The following is a 20,907-nucleotide window of genomic DNA, read 5'->3' as shown; positions in this document are numbered from 1 at the left end:
GAGAGAAAGAGGGAGACAAAGAGAAAAAAGTAAACAGAAAGAGAGTGAGACAGGAAGACAGAAACAGAGAAACAGAGAGAGAATGAAAGGGTCAGAATAGAAAAATGGGCTCAAATCCCTGCTCCGCCAATTGTCAGCTGTGTGACTTTGGGCAAGTCACTTAACTTCTCTGTGCCTCAGTTACCTCATCTGTAAAATGGGGATTAAGACTGTGAGCCCCCCGTGGGACAACCTGATCACCTTGTAACCTCCCCAGCGCTTAAAACAGTGCTTTGCACATAGTAAGCGCTTAATATAAATGCCATAAAAAAGAGACAGACCCGCATAAACCGCGGAGATCTCTCTCTCTCTCTCTCTCTGTCTCTCTCTCTCTCTCTCTCTCTTTCCCTCTCCCTCTCTCTTTGGTTCATTCATTCATCCAATCAATCGTATTTATTGAGCTCTTACTGTGTGCAGAGCACTTTACTAAGCGCTTGGTAAGTATAATTCAGAAACAGAAACAATCCTTTCCCAACAACGGGCTTTTCTTTCTCGATAAACGCACGTTGAAAGGAACGACTTCAAAATACATGGAAGCAGGTAGATCACGGCCCAAATGTCAGCCGGATCTTACACGAAGCGTCGAGTGAAGTAATTATTCCGTGACTTGCATAGTAATTATAGTATTCGTTAAGTGCTTATTAGGTGTCAGGCACTGTACTAAGCACTGGATCCCAGCAAATCGGGTTGGACACAGTCCCTGTCCCACGAGAGACTCACAGTCTCAATTCCTGTTTTACAGATGAGGTAACTGAGGCACAGAGAAGTGAAGTGACTTGCCCAAGGTCACACAGCTGACAAGTGGCGGAGTCGGGATTAGAACCCACGTTCACTGACTCCCAAACCAGGGCTCTTGACACTAAGCCGCGCTGCTTCTCATGAAAGCTTACTACTGTACTAAGCGCTGGGGTGGATACAAGCAAATCGGGTTGGACACAGTCCCTATCCCACACGGGGTTCACAGTCTTTATCCCCATTTCGTTCACTCATTCATCCTGTCGTATTTATTGAGCGCTTACTGTGTACATAGCACTGCATTAAGCGCTTGGAAAATACAAATCGGAAACATATAGAGACAAGTGGGAGGCGGGATTAGAACCCATGAACTTTGGGTACCCAGGCTCCGTCTGTACCCTCTACACCGTGCTGGGTATCGGGTCCTCCAGTCCCTAAACAATAATAATTATTATTATGGTATTTGTTAAGTGCTTGCTATGTGCCAGACACTGTACTAAGCGCTGGTGTAAATACAAGTAAATTGGGCTGGACACGGTCCCTTTTTCCCAGTCTTAATCTCCCTTTTACAGATGAGGTAAATGAAGCACAGAGATGTGAAGTGACTTGCCCACGGTCACACAACAGACAAGCGGCGGAGTCGGGATTAAAACTCACATCCTCTGATTCCCAAGCCCGGGTCCTTGCCATTGAATTAGGCCGTTAATCAGGTTGGACACAGTCTCTGTCCCACATGGGGCTCGCAGTCTTCATCCCCATTTTACAGAGGAGGGAAATGAGGCACAGAGGAGTGAAGTGACTCGTGGCGGAACGGAATACGAACCCAGGTCCTTCTGACGCCCAGACTATTGCTCTCGTCACTAAGACACGGGTTTGAAGGCACGAAAGAGCCTAGTGGAGCTTTCAGTTGAATCTCTCCTAGTGGGTAGAGCCCGGGCCTGGGAATCAAAAGGTCATGGATTCTAATTCCGACTCTGCCACATGTCTGCCGCGGGACCTTGGCCAGAGTCACTTCAATTGTCCGTGCCTCAGTTCCCTCATCTGTAAAATGGGGGTTAAGACTGGGAACCCCATATGGGACAGGGACTGTGTCTATTTGCTTATATCCACCCAGCGCTTAGTACAGTGCTTGGCAAGCAGTAAGCGCTTAACAAATGCCACTAATATTATTATTATCTGGGAGGTCAACTCAGCGGAGGAAACGCACGGGGATCCTTGTGCGGACAGGCAACGCGTTATTTTATTTATCTATTAACCGAATTTATTGAATGCTTACTGGTGCAAAGCACTGTACTAAGCGCTTGGGAGAGGACAGTAGAACATCTAACATATTCCCAGCCCACAACGAGCTCACAGTCTAGAGGGGGAGACAGACATTAATGCAAACAAACAAACAAATCAATCAATAAATAGATATATACATATGTGCTGTGGAGAAACTTTAGTGTTGGACTTTCGCAATTATTTAGTACAGTCCACCGCTCCCAGGGGATGCTCAGTGAATCTCGGTATTGTTCTGCCGCTTGGTGAGGTGGGCAGGGAGAGGGGGATTGGGGACTAATAATAATAATAATTATAATGATACTTGTTAAGCTCCCCTCTCAGGGGGTGGCACCTGGAGAGGTTCCAGTCCTCTACCAGTCTCAGCTACGAGAGGGAGAGTGAAGCCGAGGCCTGTCCATGCCATTCTTAGCTTGGCCAGTAGCTAGCGAGTGGCAGGCCGTCGGCTACAAGTCAAAACTCCCCTGTACTGGGCAGCGGTGGCATAGGAGAGACTTGGGGGAGGAGACTCAGTGCGCAGAAAGAGGCAATAGTCAACCACTTCCATATTTTTCCCAAGAAAACTCCGTGGATCCACTACCGGAGCGATGGCAGATGGAGGTGGGGCCTTCTGGGAGAGATGTGCCCATGGCCTGGCTGTGGGTCAAAAATGATTCGACGGCATACGACAAAAAAAACAACTTAAGTTCTTACTATGTGCCAAGCACTGTACTAAGCGCTGGGATGGATACAAGGTCATCAGGTTGTACCACGTGGGGCTCACAGTCTTAATTGTGCTGCTGCCCAGCACCGGGGAGTTTTGACTTGTAGCAGAGATTGCCTGCCACTCGCTAGCCACTGGCCAAGGTAGGAATGGAATGGACAGGACTCTGCTTCACTCTCCTTCCCATAGTCGAGACTGGTAGAGAACTGGAAATTCTACCCCATTTTACAGGTGAGGTAACTCAGGCAGAGAGAAGTGAAGTGGCTTGCCCAAGGTCACCGAGCAGACAAGTGGCAGAGGTAGGATTAGAACCCAGGTCCTCTGACTCCCAAGCCCGGGCTTTTTCCACTAAGCCACGATGAATACTGTTCCTAACTCGCTTTGCCTTTTGACCATTTATTTCTTCCCAACTTCTAGCCACCATCAAGAATCAGAGCCTTCTTCCAGGAATCAATTGATCGCTGGCTTTATTGGGCGACTACGCGGTGCGGTTCACTTAGGTCGTGGGTTCTAATTCCGACCCCGCCACTAGTCTGCTGTGTGACCTTGGGCAAGTCACTTCACTTCTCTGGGCCTCAATTCCCTCATCTGGAAAATGGGGGATTGAGACTGTGAACCCCATGTGGAACAGGGACTGTGTCCAACTCGATTGCCTTGTATCTACCCCAGCGCTTAGAACAGTGCTTGGCACATAACGCTTAACAAATTCCATAAATAATAATAGTAATAATAATAATAATTATTATTATTATTATTATTATTATTATCGGAAGCAGACCACAAAATTAGAAGACACGATGCCAATATACCCAAAAGTTCCTTGAGGGCAAGGATTGTTATCTTATCTTATCTCAATTATTATTATTATTGGAAGCAGACTACAAATTTAGAAGACGCGATGCCAATATGCCCAGAGGCCCCTTGAGGGCAAGGAACGTTATCTTTTCTTATCTTATCTTAATTATTATTATTATTATCTTCTGACTCTACGGTATTGTTCCCGAGCGCTTAGAATTTTGCTCTGCACACGGTAAGTGCTTCATAAATGTCATCGATGGATCTATTTTTTTTTTTTACAGTCTAGCGGTCCCAATCAATCAAGGGTATTCATTGAGCCCTCACTGGGTGCAGAGCACTGTACTAAGCGCTTGGAAGAGTACATTGTAACAGAGTTGGTAAACACGTTCCCTGCACACTGTGAGCCGGTTTTTGGGTAGGGATTGTCTCTGTTGCCGAATTGTTCTTTCCAAGCGCTTAATACAGTGCTCTGCACACGGTAAGTGCTCAGTAAATACGACTGATTGGATGAATGAATGCACACAAGGCGTTTACAGTCGCCTTGGTGTGAACCCAATCTTTTCGGAAGGGAACGGGTCGTTTTCAAACCGCTAAATCAGCCGGTCAGTCAATCGTATTTACTGAGCGCTTACTGTATGCTGAGCACTGTACTAAGCGCTTGGGAGAGTGCAGTGCAACCTTAAACAGACATATTCTCTGCCCACGACGAGTTTATTGTCCGGTGCGGTGGACGACGACGACCACAGATTTTAATACAAATAATATTGAGAAGCAGTGTGGGGTAATGGAAAGAGCCCGGGTTTGGGAGTCTTCTAGACTGTGAGCACGCTGTTGGGTAAGGACCGTCTCTATATGTTGCCAACTTGTACTTCCCAAGCGTTTAGTACAGTGCTCTGCACACAGTAAGCGCTCAATAAATACGATTGAATGAATGAATGTCAGAAAGTCATGGATTCTAATCCCGGCACCGCCACTTGTTGCTTTGTGACCTAGGGCATGTCTCTTCACTTCTCTGGGCCTCAGTTCCCTCATCAGTAAAAACGGGGATTGAGACTGCGAGCCCCATATGGAACAGGGACTGTGTCCAACTCGATTTGCTTGGACCCACCCCAGCGCTTAGTATAGTGCCTGGCACAGAGTAAGCGCTCAACAAATACCATCGTCATCATTATTATTAAATAAATCAGTTACAGCTAATTTATTTCAAAGCCTTATTATTATCACGGTTCAAGCGTTCGGACTCGCAGGAGAAACTCCAGCTGACGCCCCCAATCAATTTTCCCAACGAAGAAGCTTGGATGTTCAGAGATGATAATAATAATAGTATTTGTTCAGCTCTTCTTTTGTGCCAAGCACTGTTCTAAGCGATGGGGGAGATGCAAGGTTATCAGGTTGTCCCAGGTGGGGCTCACAGTCTTAATCCCCATTTTACGGATGAGGGAACTGAGGCACTGATAATAGCTAAACCTATCTCCCACCCACCTCCTCCCTGACCCCCGGGTCCGTCCCACCCTCTCCCCACCAAGGTCAACAGGCAGATTTGGCGCTCTACTAAATTGGACACGACACCTTCGACGAGGCATGGGGCGCCTTCTACATGAAGGGAGAACCGCTCTTTCTGAAAAGAAATAATAATTTTAACTCCAACTGACGCCTCTAATCAATTTTCCCAACAAAGAAGCTTGAATGCGCAGAGATGATGATAATAATAATAATGATGATGATGGTATTTGTTAAGCGCCTACTATGTGACAAGCACTGTTCTGAGCACTGAGGGAGATATAAAATGATCAGGTTGTCTCACGTGTGGCTCACAGTCTTAATCCCCATTTGACAGATGAGGTAACTGAGTCACAGAGAAGTTACAAAGTCAGCTGTGTGACCTTGGGCAAGTCACTTCACTACTCTGTGCCTCAGTTACCTCATCTGTAAAATGGGGATTAAGACTGTGAACCCCCCTGGGACAACCTGATCACCTTGTAACCTCCCCAGCGCTTAGAACAGTGTTTTGCACATAAGTAAGCGCTTAATAAATGCCATTATTATTATTATTAAAAGATTTGCCCAGAGTCACACATCTGACAAGTGGCAGAGCCGGGATTAGAACCCACGACCTCTGACTCCCAAATCCGGGCTCTTTCCACTATGCCACGCCCCAGAACCGCCTGCCTCCATTTCTCCCTCCAGCTCGTCTTCCCGCCTCCCTTCATTCAAATTAGAGGCGTCTAGTCATTCATTTAATCGTATTAATTTATTTATTTATTCATTCAATCGTATTTATTGAGCGTTTTCTGTGTGCAGAGCACCTTACTAAGCGCTTAGAAAGTACAATTCAGCAACAGATAGAGACAATCCCTACCCAACAACGGGCTCATAGTCTAGAAGCGGGGAGACAGACAACAAAACACAACACGTAGACAGGCATCAATAGCGCTTATTGTGTTCAGAGCCCTGTACTAAACACTGGTCCATCACTCTTCATCCCACCCTCTCCCCCTCCCCTCCAATTTCAGGAGGCTGAATCGCAAAATCTTTCAAGCCCATTTAAAGTTTGAAGCGCATCTTCAATCAATGCCGAGCTGGGAAGTCTCAGCCTGTATCTACTTACAGATGGAATAAACCCATCTCTTAAAGATAATGTAAGGTGGGGTGGGGGGGGGGATGGGGAGATCTAAGGTGGGGGCGGGGGGGAGATCGATACCATAAATCATATCGTGCAGCAGTGGAGTCAAAGCACCTAGGAGATTTGTCAAGAATTGATCAGCCTGAATGTTGTAAACGCAGATAAAAGAACTAAGGCGCGAGGAGAAGACCGTGGGCGACAAGTGGATTTGAGTTCATCTATCTCCCCTTTCAGGCATTCGTTAGGCCGTAGCTCTGCAGTTGCAATTAATTGGGTAATCATCATCATCATCATCATGATATTTGTTAAGGATGGTATTTGCCAGAGAAGCAGCGTGGCTCAGTGGAAAGAGCCCGGGTTTGGGCGTCAGAGCCGTGGGTTCTAATCCCGGCTCTGCCACTTGTCTGCTGGGTGACCTTGGGTAAATCACTTAACTTCTCTGTGCTTCAGTTACCTCATCTGGAAAATGGGGATTAAGACTGTGAACCCCGTGTGGGACAACTTGATTACATTGTAATCTACCCAGCGCTTAGAACAGCGCTTGGCACGTAGTAAGTGCTTAACAAATACCAAAATTATTATTATTATTATTAAGCGCTTACTATGTGCCCAGCATTATACTAAGCGCTGGGGTGGATCCCAGCAAATCGGGTTGGACACAGTCTCTGTCCCCCGTGGGGCTAACAGTCTCAATCCCCATTTGACAGATGAAGGAACTGAGACCCAGAGAAGTGAAGAGACTTACCCAAGGTCTCACAGCAAACAAGTGGTAAAGCAGGGATTAGAACCCAGGATCTTCGGACTTCCAGCCCAGGGCTCTATCCACAACGCTATGCTGCTTCAAACGCCCCCTTCACATCTATATATATATATATATACATATATATGTATGTATATGTATGTATATACACTCTCTCTCTCACACACACACACACACACACACATATAACATGTATTTTATGGATCTATCCCCCTCAGTTGCTGAATTCTCCATGTGACGGAAGGAGAGGAGGAGTCGGGGGTCTGGATGATGCCCCAATTCCCAGGATAAATGTCCACTCCAAATGGTGCCATAGAGACTGGCTTTTGCTCTCCAAGAGAGTGTGGTTGGGAATTTCTTTGGTTGGATTTCCCCGAAGGATGCAATTATTGTCTTTCTGTCTGCCTCTCTTTCTCCCCCCTCCAGAAACCAGGTTTTCTTTTTTTTTTCCCGGATATTTCCTCCGGGGGTGTCGCCTAGCCCAGCAATCCGAGCCGTACCCAGCCAAAGGCCACCGGCTACTTAACCATTGCCCCCAAATCCTCCTAGCCTCGAATCTCGGGAAAAAGGGATTCGTTCCTCCTGAAATTACCGGAGATTTGGGAGCATTCTGCTTGCTCCTTCCCAGGGTAACGGACTGTTCAAACCGGAGTTTGTAGTAACAAATCCCGGACATAACGGGCTTTCCTTCTTTCCATTGTTGCGGGGAGGAAGGGAGGGACTGGGATTTAATATTATTCTTTGTTTCTTTTTTAATTTCATTTTCTTCATTTCGTTTTTTCATTTCATTTTTTCATTTCATTTTCATATCTTTTTTATTTCATTCTTTCATTCTGTTTTTTCATTTCATTTTTTCATTACATTTTTACACTCCATTTTTGTATTTCGTTTTTCATTTCATTATTTCATTTCGTTTTTAATTTCATTGTTTCATTTCTTTTTTTCATTTCATTCTTTCATTACGTTTTTTTCATTTCATTTATTTCATTTCGTTTTTTCATTTCATTTTTTCAATTCATTCCATTTTTTCCCCATTTCGTTTTCATTGCCTTTTTATTGCGTTTTTCAAGATTCCGGGCTTGGGAGTCAGAGGACGTTTGTTCTAAAATCTCGGCTCCGCCACTAATCTGTTGTGTAACCTTGGGCAAGCCACTTCACTACTCTGTGCCTCAGTTCCCTCATCTGGAAAATGGGGATGAAGACTGTGAGCCCCACGTGGGACAACCTGATGACCGTGTTTCTACCCCAGCGTTTAGAACAGTGCTTGGCCCATAGTAACCACTTAACAAATACCATTATTATTGTTGTTATCATTTCTTTTACCCTCAAGTAAGTGTCAACGATACCCCCGGACATCCCCCCTCTCCACTTTTCCAAGCCGCTCTTGAGGACCGAACGGAATGGAACAGTGATTGGCACATAGTAAGCACTGAACAAATATCATTATTATGATTATTATTGTTGTTGTTATAATTATTATTATTATTATCTGTCGTTTACTAAACTGGATGGTGCTTCTGTCTAGGTATGAGATTTGGTTCCGCGATTGCAAATACGTGACGCTGGTCCCAAGAAATCAAGGCCAGAGAGTTTGGATGGCTCAGCGCAAACCTTCACCACTGCTGAAAAAAACAAAAACAATTCGAGCCCTTTACCATGTTAGTGGCAACGTATAGCTTCCTCTGCTTCACTGCTCGGGACTGATTAATAATAATAATAACAATAAGATAATTATTATGTTATAATGTAGCACACAATTATTATAATTATATTATAAAATTATCACATTATATTATTATATAATCATTATTATTATTATATTTGTTTAAAGCGCTTACTGTGTGCCAGACACTGCTCTAAGCGCTGAGGTGGCTACAGCGTGGCTCAGTGGAAAGAGCACGGGCTTTGGAGTCAGAGGTCGTGGGTTCAAATCTTGCCTCTGCCACTTGTCAGCTGTGTGACCTTGGGCAAGTCACTTAACTTTTCTGGGCCTCAGTTCACTCATCTGTAAAATGGGGATGAAGACTGTGAGCCCCATGTGGGACAACTTGATTACCTTGTATCTACCCCAGCGCTTAGAACAGTGCTTGGCACATAGTAAGCGCTTAACAAATGCCAACATTATTATTACCAACTAATCGGGTTGGATCCAGTCCCTGTCCCAGGTGGGGCTCGCATTCACGATCCCCATTTTACAGTTGAGGTAACCGAGAAGTGAAGTGACTTGTCCAAGGTCATACAGCAGACGGATGGCAGAGCAGGATTAGAACCCATGACCTTCTGGCTTCCAGGCCTGTGCTCTATCCACTACGCCCTGCTGCTTCTCCCTCCAACTCACTTATACTGTACTCTTCCAAGCGCTTAGTACAGTGCTCTGCACACAGTAAGCGCTCAACAGATTGATTGATTGATTGATTAAGCTTTCCTGGTATCGGACAGCGTCGAGAAGCTCCCGAAGCGCCCGGGCTTGGCAAATTGTGCCAGGCTGCCAACCGGGTAAATTGATGCCTTAGGTACCGCAAGTAATTACTGTCGATCGGCGCCAGTCACCTTCTCGGGGAGGGTAATGAGAAGCAGCGTGGCTTAGTGGAAAGAGCTTGGGAGTCAGAAGTCGTGGGTTCTAATCCCACCTCCGCCACTTGCCTGCTGTGTGACCTTGAATAAGCTACTTAACTTCTCTGTGCCTCAGTGACCTCATCTGTAAAGTGGGGATTAAGACTGTGAGCCCCACGTGGGACAACCTGATGACCTTGTATCTATCCAGCGCTTAGAACAGTGCTCTGTGCATAGTAAGCGCTTAACAAATGCCATCATTATTATTACGCCAGCGCTTAGAACTGTGCTTACTACTTAGTAAGCGCTTAACAAATACCATCATTGTTATTATTGTTATTGTTATTATTATTATTATTATTATTATTAATGGACTGTCCAGATCACAAAGGGAGCGGGGCAGGAAGAGAAAGTCCATGAAAGTTTTTTTTCGGGCCCAATCCCCTCCTTTATCTTGCCTTTCCTGCGAGAATCCGGGCTAAAGGGCAGGGCAGCGTGGGATGGGGGGGGGGGGGGGGGGAGAGGGAGAGAGAGAGTGTGTGTGTTGTTTACGGAGTGTGTATGCTTATATTTCAGAGAGAGAGAGACAGAGAGAGAGAGGGAGGGAGAGAAAGAGACAGAGAAAGAGACAGAGAGAGACAGAGAGAGACAGAGAGAGGGAGGGAGGGAGAGAGAGAGAGAGAGAGAGAGAGAGAGAGAGAGAGAGAGAGAGAGAGAGAGAGAGAGAGAGAGAGAGAGAGAGAGAGAGAGAGAGAGAGAGAAGTGTTGTTTAGGGAATGTGTAGGCTTATATTTTTATTTTTTAATGGTACTTGTTGATAATAATAACGATGGTGTTTGTTAAGCGCTTACTGCGTGCCAAACACTGTTCTAAGCTCTGGGATAGATACAAGGTAATCAGGTTGTCCCACGTGGGGCTTACGGTCTTCATCCCCATTTTCCAGATGAGGGAACTGAGGCCCAGAGAAGTGAAGTGACTTTCCCGAGGTCACCCAGCGGACGAGTGGCGTCGCGGGGATTGGGACCCAGGTGGTCCGACTCCCAAGCCGGTGCTCTGGGCCCTGGGCGCCGCTGGTCCCCCGCTTACGATGTGCCAAGCACTGAACTAAACTCTGGGGTAGATACAAGGTAATCAGGTTGGACACAGCCCAAATCCCACGTGGGGCTCAAAGTCTTAATCCTCATTCGACAGATAAGAGAACTGAGGCCCAGAGAAATGAAGTGACTCTTCCAAAGTCACACAGCAGATGAGTGGCGGAGTGGGATTAGAACCCAGGTCTTTCCGACTTCCAGGCCCGGGATCTGTCCACTAGACCATGCTGCTGATATTTTGTGCGTGTATTCATTTATTCCGTGGTATTTATTTATCGAGCAGAGCACTTTACTAAGCATCGAGGAGAGCACAAAGGTCGCATAATTTCATTTTATTTATTTCTCTTAATGTCCGTCTCCCCCTCTAGGCTGTAAACTCTTTGTGGGCAGAGAATGTGTCTGTTTATTGTTATACTGTACTTTCCCAAGTGCTTGGTTCAGTGCTCTGTACACAGTTATAATTATCAAATGTCATCGAGTCATTTCCGATCCATAGCGTCTCTATGGATATATTTTCTCCAGACCGTACGCAGTAAGCGCTCAATAAATACGACTGGATAAATGAATGAATGAATGAATAAGACCAACGGAAGGGAAGGAAGGACGAAGATACAACTGCGGTGCATTTTTTTTCTTTAAAAAAAAATCTGTTTTATTGGTAGGACCGGCAAGTCTTCGAAACAAAGCGCTGTCGGATCGCGTTTTAAAATAAAAAATAAAACCAATTCAGTCTGTTTGTTAGAGGCGGTAGTAGTGGACAGAGAGAGAGATGCGGTGTAGACTCGGCTGTGTAGACGACTCTTCTCCCTGCAGACTTTAACGGGATAGGAGGCGAAAGAAAGAATCCATCCTTCCTCCGTTCGCAAGTGGTCCTTGGTTACGGCTAAAGAGAAGCAGCAGGGCGGAGTGGCTATTGCCCGGACCTGGGAATCACTAGGTCATGGGTTCTAATCCCGGCTCTGCCACTTGCCTGCTGTGTGATCTTGGCAAGTCACTTCACTTCTCTGCGTCTCAGTTACCTCATCTGTAAAATGGGGTTTGAGACTGTGAGCCCCACATAATAATTACAATAATAGTCTTTGTTAAGCGCTTACTGTGAGCCAAGCACTGTTCTAAGCGCTGGGGTAATCAATCAATCAATCGTATTTATTGAGCGCTTACTGTGTGCAGAGCACTGTACTAAGCGCTTGGGAAGTACAAGTTGGCAACATATAGAGACAGTCCCTACCCAACAGTGGGCTCACAGTCTAGAAGATACAAGCGCTAACAGATACAAGGTCATCAGGTTGTCCCACGTGGGGCTCACAGTCTTAATCCCCATTTGACAGATGAGGTAACTGAGGTACAGAGAAGTGAAGTGACTCGCCCAAAGTCACGCAGCTGATGAGGGGCGGAGCTAGGATTAGAACCCACGACCTCTGACTCCCAAACGCGGCTCTTGCCACCAAGTCACGCTGCTTCTCCATGGGACAGGGACTGTGTCCACCCCGATTTGCTTGTGTCCACCCCAGCGTTTAGTACAGTGCAGGGCACATAGTAAGAGCTTCAGAAATACCATCATCGCTACTGTTGTCATTGGCAACGTACGAGGGGCAGAAAGCAAAAGTCACAGGAATGCGGGAGGAAGGGTGAGGGGGCTGGGGGTGTCGCCCCCTCCCCAAATTCTCAGCACTGTGGCTAGGTTAAACCCGAAAAAGGTTCGTGCGAGAGGACATTCGCTTTAGCAGGGGGCTTGCAAGTCTCCAGCCTTTGAAAACATCCTAGAAATGCCCGGAGCTGGGGAGGAGGTGGAGGTGGAGAGTCTGGGGAGGGTCTCGGATGAAACCATCCCGAGCCCCACGGGGAGCGACGTTTGGGACGCCCCAGGCTGCGCCGCCCTTTCTGGTTCCTTGTTTTAATAATAATGGTATTTGTTAATCACTTACTATATGCCATGCACTGTTCTAAGCATTGGTTTTGATGTCTATCTCCCCTGCCTCTAGACTGTAAACCCGGTATGGGCAGGGATTGTCTCTCTTTATTACTGAATTGTACTTTCCAAGTGCTTCGTACAGTGTTCCGCATACAGTAAACGCTCAATAAATACGATTGAATGAACGGATCCAGGGTTTCAGGTTCGCGTGCTGAAAATCTAATTGGCCCCTCATCCGGCAACCAGGGGATAAAGGGCTCGGGGAATGGGGAGGGAGGCCTGGAGAAATTGCAAAACAAGTCATTAGAAAAAATATGTATATATATCTAGTTGCAAGCATGCATAATACGCAATATAACGCCCGGAGGCAACTCGGCCTGCGCAACTGGAGAGGAAGAAGGGTTTCCCGGACCGAAGGGGGTTCTAAGTCCGGGGGCGTTGGGTGAAGGGACCCGGGCTCCCGCCCCCCAGTGCCCCCCTTAATAATAATAATAATAATAATGATATTTGTTAAGCGCTTATTATGTGCAAAACACTGTTCTAAGCGCTGGGGGGATACAAGGTGATCAGGTTGTCCTACGTGGGGCTCACAATCTTAATCCCCATTTTACAGATGGTGGTTCCTTCCTTCCTCCCCTTCCCCTCTCTTCCCTGTGAGTCGTATCCTTTGTCGGAGCAGAGGACTCCGGAATCCAAGTTTTTCCCGGGATCGGTTAGAGAAGCAGCGCGGCTCAGTGGAAAGAGCCCGGGCTTGGGAGCCAGAGGTCATGGGTTCTAATCCCGGCTCTGCCATTTGTCAACTATGTGACCTTGGACAAATCACTTAACTTCTCTGTGCCTCAGTTACCTCAGCTGTAAAATGAGGGTTAATAATAATAATAATAATAATAATAATAATAATAATAATAATAATAATAGCATTTATAAGAGCTTACTGTGTGCAAAGCACTGTTCTAAGCCCTGGGGAGGTTACAAGGTGATCAGGTTGTCCCACAGGGGGCTCACAGTCTTAATCCCTATTTTACAGATGAGGTAACTGAGGCACAGAGAAGTGAAGTTACTTGCCCAAAGTCACATAGCTGACAATTGGAGGAGCCGGGATTTGAACCCCTGACCTCTGACTCCATAAACCCGTGCTCTTTCCACTGAGCCACGCTGCTTCTGAGCCCCACATGGGACAACCTGATCACCTTGTATCCCCACAGAGCTTAGAACAGTGCTTCGCACATAATAAGTGCTTATTATTATCGGTTTCTGGGAATCGGATCTGAGTTCCAAATCGAGTGGTGGTACAGGGCTGCCCACTCAACCGTCGCCCCCAGCTTCTGGAAGTCCCGTCGCCAGGGTCCACCCCCTGTCCACCACGGGGGGACACTTGGAGGAGGGGATACGGGCTGGGGTGGGAGTAGGTGAGGACCTTGGACAAGTCACTTCACTTCCCTGTGCCACAGCTACCTCATCTGTAAAACGGGGATTGAGACTGTGAGCCCCACGTGGGACAGTCTGATTACCTTGTATCTACTCCAGAGCCTAGAACAGTGCTTGGCACTTAGTAAGCGCTTAACAAATACCATGATAATAATAAGAAAAAAGAAGGTGTCCATTCAGGAGCTGGCTGCCAAGGCCCGAGAACTCCCCTTCCTGGGTCGGGGGAGAATGCATTCAACAAATTAGGATTTTTGTTTGGGTTTTAGGCGGAGGAGGGAGATTAGGAAAGGAAGGGTTTGGAGAAAGCACGGGCTTGGGAGACAGAAGGTCTTGGGTTCTAATTCCGACCCCGCCACTTGCCTGCTGTGTGATCCTGGGCAAATCTCCTCTGGGCCTCAGTTCCCTCATCTGTAAAATGGGGATTAAACCTGGAGCCCCTTGCAGGACAAGGACTGTGTCCAACCCGATTCACTTGTATCCACCCCAGTGCTTAGTACAGTGCCTGGCAGATAGAACGCGCTTAACAAATACCATCATTACTATTATTATTCTCTGGGCCTCAGTTCCCTCATCTATAAAATGAGGATGAAGACTGTGAGCCCCACGTGGGACAACCTGATTACCTTGTCTCTACCCCGGCGTTTAGAACAGTGCTTGCCACATAGTAAGCGCTTAACGAATACTGTAATTATTTATGAGAGCTTCCCCTTCCCGTCTCCCTCTCCCTCCACGGACTCCGATCTCCGGAGCCCCAGCCTGTTTTATTGCACTTTAGAAAATTAAAAAAATAAAATTAAACCAAACCCCTCCATCCACGGGAGAGGAGGGACGCCCAGAAGCCCCCCGGGTGGGCGGAGGGGCGTTCAGCCCAGCCCCGGCAAGGGCGGTGGAACGGTCATTAGAGACGTGAGAGAGGCAGCGTGGCCTAGTGGATAGAGTGCGAGGCTGGGCGTCAGAAGGTCCTGGGTTCTAATCCCGGTGTCTGAGGTGTGACCCTTGGGCCGGTCACTTCACTTCCCCGTGCCTCAGTTCCCTCATCCGTCCAACGGCTGCAATCCCCGAGTGGGGCGGGGATTGGGTCCAACCCAACCATGTTGGGTCTACCCCAGCGCTTAGACCAGGGCCTGGAACGTGGTAAGCGCTCAACCGACCGCATCGTTATGGTGATTATTGGGAACTTTCCAAGGGGGGGAAAGTTCAGACGAGGCCTGGCATCTGCGACCGGAGGAAAGGGACGGGCGAGGGGAAAGTGGTCAGCGGATAGGAGAGGGCTCTCACTGGCACCAGAGGAGTCGAAGCGTGGGGCAAGGGGAAGCCCAAGGCCGCGGCCGCTGAATTTTCGTGGTACAGAATGGGCACTCGGACCAGCCTCTGGGCCGAGTGGGAGAGGTTGGCGGCCTCCAGCTCGGCGGCCAACTGCCTCTTCCACTTGTTACGACGGTTCTGGAACCAGATCTTCACCTGGGTCTCGGTGAGCTGCAGGGAGGCGGCCAGGCCGGCGCGCTCCGAGCTACTTAGGTAGCGCTTGGCGTCGAAGGTGGACTCCAGCCGGAACACCTGGCTGCGGGAGAACACCGTCCTGGTCTTCTTCTTGCGGGTTGAGGCCCGTTGGGTCTCCGAGGCCGGGCCTCCCGGGCCCGGGCCAGCCTCCCCCGGCCGCTGGACGGGACCGCTGTCCTGCCGGTCCTCTTCCTCGGGGAGGTCGGGAGATGCTCGCTCGCTGGACGCTGGGGAGAGAGGACAAGCGTTGCTTTGGGTTCAATAATAATAATAATAGTAATAATAATAATAATGTTGGTATTTGTTAAGCGCTTACTATGTGCCAAGCACTGTTCTAAGCGCCTGGGGAGATACAAGATATGAGATTCACCCATTCATTCATTCAATCGTATTTATTGAGCGCTTACTGTGTGCAGAGCACTGTACTAAGCGCTTGGGAAGTACAAGTTGGCAACATATAGAGACGGTCCCTACCCAACAACGGGCTCACAGTCTAGGCGGGGGAGATATGAGAAGCAGCGTGGCTCAGTGGAAAGAGCCCGGGTTTGGGAGTCAGAGGTCATGGGTTCTAATCCCGGCTCCGCCACATATCTGCTGGGTGACCCTGGGCAAGTCACTTCACTTCTCTGAGCCTCAGTTACTTCATCTGTAAAATGGGGACTAAGACTGTGAGCACCACGTGGGACAACCTGATCACCTTATATCCCCCCCAGCGCTTAGAACAGTGTTTTGTGCCTTGTAAGCGCTTAACAAATGCTATTATTATTATTATTATTATTATTATTATTATTGTTATTGTTATTATTTCAAGGTAATCAGGTTGTCCCACGTAGGACTCACACTCTTCATCCCCATTTTATTCATTTATTCATTCATTCAATCGTATTTATTATTATTAATAATAATAATGTTAGTATTTGTTAAGCGCTTGCTATGTGCCAAGCACTGTTCTAAGCGCTGGGGACGTACAAGTTGGCAACATATAAAAACAGTCCCTACCCAACAACAGGCTAGATGAGTAACTGAGGCACAGAGAAGTGAAGTGACTTGCCCAAGGTCACACAACAGACAAGTGGCAGAGCCAGGATTAGAACCCATGACCTGTGACTCCCAAGCCCGTGCTCTTTCCACTTAAGCCACGCTGCATACTACTACTAGTAATAATGATAATAACGATAATGAGCTCAACTCCTCCTCATCTCCTCCAGGAGGCCTTCCCAGACTGAGCCCCCCTTTTTCCTCTCGTCCTCCTCCTCCCCTCATTCATTCATTCAATCGTATTTATCGAGCGCTTACTGTGTGCAGAGCACTGTATTAAGTGCTTGGGAGAGGACAAATCGGCAATATATACAGACGGTCCCTACCCAACAACGGACTCACAGTCGCCCTCCACTCCTTCCTCTGCCCTACCCGTTTCCCCTCTCCACAGCAATTTTATATATTTCTAAATATTTATTACTCTATTTATTTTATTTGTACATATTTATTACTCTATTCATTTTATTAATGATGTGTATTTAGCTATAATTCTATTTATTCTAATGGTATTGACACCTGTCTTCTTGGGTTTTTTTGTTTTCTGTCTCCCCTTTCTAGACTGTAAGCCCGTTGTTGGGTAGGGACCGTCTCTATATGTTGCCGACTTGTACTTCCCAAGCGCTTAGTACAGTGCTCTGCACACAGTAAGCGCTCAATAAATACGATTGAATGAATGAATAAATGGTATTTGTTACGTGCTTACTATGTGCCAAGCACTGTTCTAAGCGCAGATTGTCCCACGTGGGGCTCACAGCTTTAATCCCCATTCTACAGATGAGGGAACTGAGGCACAGAGAAGTGAAGTGACTTGCCCAAAGTCACACAGCAGACAAGTGGAGGAGCCGGGATTAGAACCCACGACCTCTTTCCACTGAGCCATGCTGCTTCCCAGTTCTAGGCTGTGAGGCCCTTGTTAGCTAGGGATGGTTTCTGTTGCCGAATTGTACTTTCCGAGCGTTCAGTACAGTGTTCTGCACACAGCAAGCGCTCAGTAAATACGATTGAATGAATGAATGAATGAATGAATGAATGAATGAGCCGGTTGGGCCACAAGGACCCTGGCGCCGGAATCGAACAAGCCCAGAGCTAAAGCCCGCACGCCCTGCTGCCCAACCCGGACCCATGAGGATAAGAAATGCAGAGCCGGACCACCTCTCCTCCCCGCTCACTTCCACCCCGCCAGACACACACTCACACACACACTTTCCCTCCCTCTCTCCCCCCCGTCGCACACACACTCACACACACACTTTCTCTCCCTCTCTCCCCCCCGTCGCAAACACACTCACACACTCTTCCTCCCTCTCTCCCCCCACTCTGTCATACACACTCACACACTCTCCCTCCCTCTTTCTCCCTCCTCTCCCTCTGTCACACACAGACTCACACACACCGTCTCCCTCCCTCCCTCTCTCTCCCCCCACACACACTCACACACACTCACAGTCTCCCTCCCTTTCTCCCACTCCGTCACACACACGCTCACACACACACTCTCCCTCCCTCTCTCTCCCCCTCTTTCTCTCTCTCTGTCACACATACACTCACACAAACTCACACACTCTCCCCCCTCCCCATCACACGCACACACACACTCACACACAACAATAACAACAACAATTTTGGTATTTGTTAAGCGCTTTGGTATTTGTTAAGCCCCACGTGGGATAACTTGTTTATATCTGTTGCCGAATAGTGCTGTCCAAGACCTTAGAATAATAATGATGGCATTTATTAAGCGCTTACTATGTGAAAAGCACTATTCTAAGCGCTGGGGAGGATACAAGGTGATAAGGTTGTCCCATGTGGGGCTCACAATCTTAATCCCCATTTTACAGATGAGGCAACTGAGGCCCAGAGAAGTGAAGTGACTTGCCCAAAGTCACAGAGCTGACAAACGGCGGAGCCGGGATTTGAACCCATGACCTCTGACTCCAAAGCCCAGGCTCTTCCCACTGAGACACGCTGCTTCCCACTCTCCCTCCCTCTCTCTCTGTCACACAAACGTTAACACACACTCACACTCTCCCTCCCTCTCTCTTTCTCTCTCACACACACATTCACACACACTCTCTCACACACACATTCACACACTCTCTCGCACAGCGCTTGTGTATATCTGTATTCATTCATTCATTCAATCGTATTTATTGAGCGCTTACTGTGTGCAGAGCACTGTACTAAGCGCTTGGGAAGTACAAGTTGGCAACATATAGAGACGGTCCCTACCCAACAACGGGCCCACAGTCTAGAAGGGGGAGACAGACAACAAAACAAAATATATTAACAAACTAAAATAAATAGAAGAGTAAATATGTACAAGTAAAATCGAGTAATAAATCTGTACAAACATATATAGAGGTGCTGTGGGGAGGAGAAGGAGGTAAGACAGTAAGGAGGTAAGGAGGTAAGGCGGGGGGATGGGGAGGGTGTACATATTTAGTACTCTAGTACTTAGTATTTAGCACTCTATTTTATTAATGAGGTGCATATATTTATAAATCTGTTCATCTATTTTGATGGTATTGATGCCTGTCTACTTGTTTTGTTTTGTTGTCTGTCTCCCCCTTCTAGACCCATCGCATAGCGTTCCGGAGAAGGAGAATATTCATTCTAGACTGTGAGACTGTTGGGTACGGACCGTCTCTATCTGTTGCCGAATTATACTTTCCAAGCGCTTAGTACAGTGCTCTGCACACAGTAAGCGCTCAATAAATACGATTGAATGAATCTCTCCTCTCTCCCTCTCTCTCTCACACACACATACACTCTCCTTCCCTCTCCCTCTTTTTCTTTTACACACACATTCACACTCACATTCACTCTCACACACATTTACACACACACACTCAAACTCTCTCTCTCTCCCTCTCTCTCTCTCTCTCTCTCTCTCTCTCTCACACACACACACATTTCTAGACTGTGAGCCCGATGTTGTGTAGGGATTGCCTTTGTTGCCGAATTATACTTTTCAAGCGCTTAGTACAGGGTTCTGCACACAATAAATACGATTGAATGAATAAATTCACACTCTCTCTCTCACACACACACACACACACACTTTCCCTCCCCCCCCCCCACACATTCACAAACCCTTACACACACTCTTACAAACACTCACACCGTCTCTCTCTCTCCCCTCTCTCTCCAGGATCAGGGCCCGGTTAACTCTTCCATTGATTTGCACAGGTAATTAGCACTTAATTACTACTTAGAGAGCGAGCTGCTTACGGCCCCGAATAAATCAGCACATTCGGGTTCAAGATAAAAAAAAAAAAAGGAAACACAAAGTCCGAGATCACCTCTCGAGTCGAGAGGCGGGGAGAGGGACATGTTATAGGAAATGGGGCGTTGGCTAAATCCTTCAGGGATTCCGCCCGGCTTGAATTCTGGCCTGCGATTTCTGGCCTTGATTTCTAGACTGTGAGCCCGTTGTTGGGTAGGGATTGTCTCTATTTGTTGCCGAATTGTACTTTCCAAGCGCCTAGTACAGTACTCTGCACACAGTAAGCGCTCAATAAATAAGTAGGATTGAATGAGTGAATGGCCTTCTTTCATTCCGCGTAGAAAGTTTATTGACAAACACGATGTTTCCGTCTCCAGGGTATTAGGGAAACATGGTTAGAAGTGAATTCGATCTAGGTTAAATTCGTTCAGGGCTGAAGGAATAAACGATCCCCGATAACCATATTGAAAAAACAACAAAGAACCACTAAATGGGCGGCTCTCAAAACACAAAGAAAAAAATAGGGTAATGGGGGATTAAATATGTTTGGGAGCAGAAGGAAGGTGAAGGACTTTTGAAAATATGTGGCGAGCGAGTAATTATCTAATTTTTAAATGTCATAATTGTGAATTTAGGTTTTACACTTTCTATGTGAGTGTCTACTCACCTAGAATCACAGAATCAAGGTTCTGTAATAATAATGATGATCGATGCCTGTCTACTTGTTTTGTTCTGTTTTGTTGTCTGTCTCCCCCTGTGAGCCCGTTGTTGGGTAGGGATGGTCTCTATCTGTTGCCGAATTGTACTTTCCAAGCGCTTAGTTCAGTGATCTGCACACAGTAAGCGCTCAATAAATACGATTGAACAATGAGTGAAAAATAAGCTGGAGACTCGCTTTTCCCGTGTGCATTGAACGGGTCTAACGGGTAAAAAAGGCCTTTTTTTGTTTTCCTAAAGAGGGGAGAGTGGAATTGGAATCCAAGGCTTTAGCTCATTCCCGCCATGGAGATACAGTTAACGATTGAAAAACTGGGGTGCTCGGCGAATACACAACAGACACATACTCACACACGTACAATAGCTGAATAGACATCTTCACCAGACGCGGACATTTGAACGCACACTCGGATGGAAAATGAAATGCTCATTCCTCGGCTCTCCCGAATCTTGAAGAATTCGAAACGTCTTTGATATTTATTGGAGGTGCTCAGGCTCAGGGT

General features: G+C 47.1%; 1 protein-coding gene across 1 annotated transcript; it reads right to left on the bottom strand.

Annotated features, from left to right (window-relative positions):
* Positions 1-15,120: 15,120 nt before the first annotated feature.
* On the bottom strand, positions 15,121-19,794 carry HMX1 (H6 family homeobox 1). Its single transcript, XM_038744826.1, has 2 exons — positions 19,764-19,794; positions 15,121-15,650 (listed from the first exon to the last, which is right to left on the bottom strand). The coding sequence occupies exons 1-2, from the start codon at positions 19,792-19,794 to the stop codon at positions 15,121-15,123; spliced, it is 561 nt and encodes a 186-aa protein (XP_038600754.1).
* Positions 19,795-20,907: the final 1,113 nt, after the last annotated feature.

This window comes from Tachyglossus aculeatus, chromosome 4 (assembly GCF_015852505.1).
Source record: "Tachyglossus aculeatus isolate mTacAcu1 chromosome 4, mTacAcu1.pri, whole genome shotgun sequence".
Classification (NCBI taxonomy): Eukaryota; Metazoa; Chordata; class Mammalia; order Monotremata; family Tachyglossidae; genus Tachyglossus; species Tachyglossus aculeatus.
Note: the sequence above shows the minus strand (reverse complement) of the source record. Positions and strands in the feature narration are given on the sequence as shown.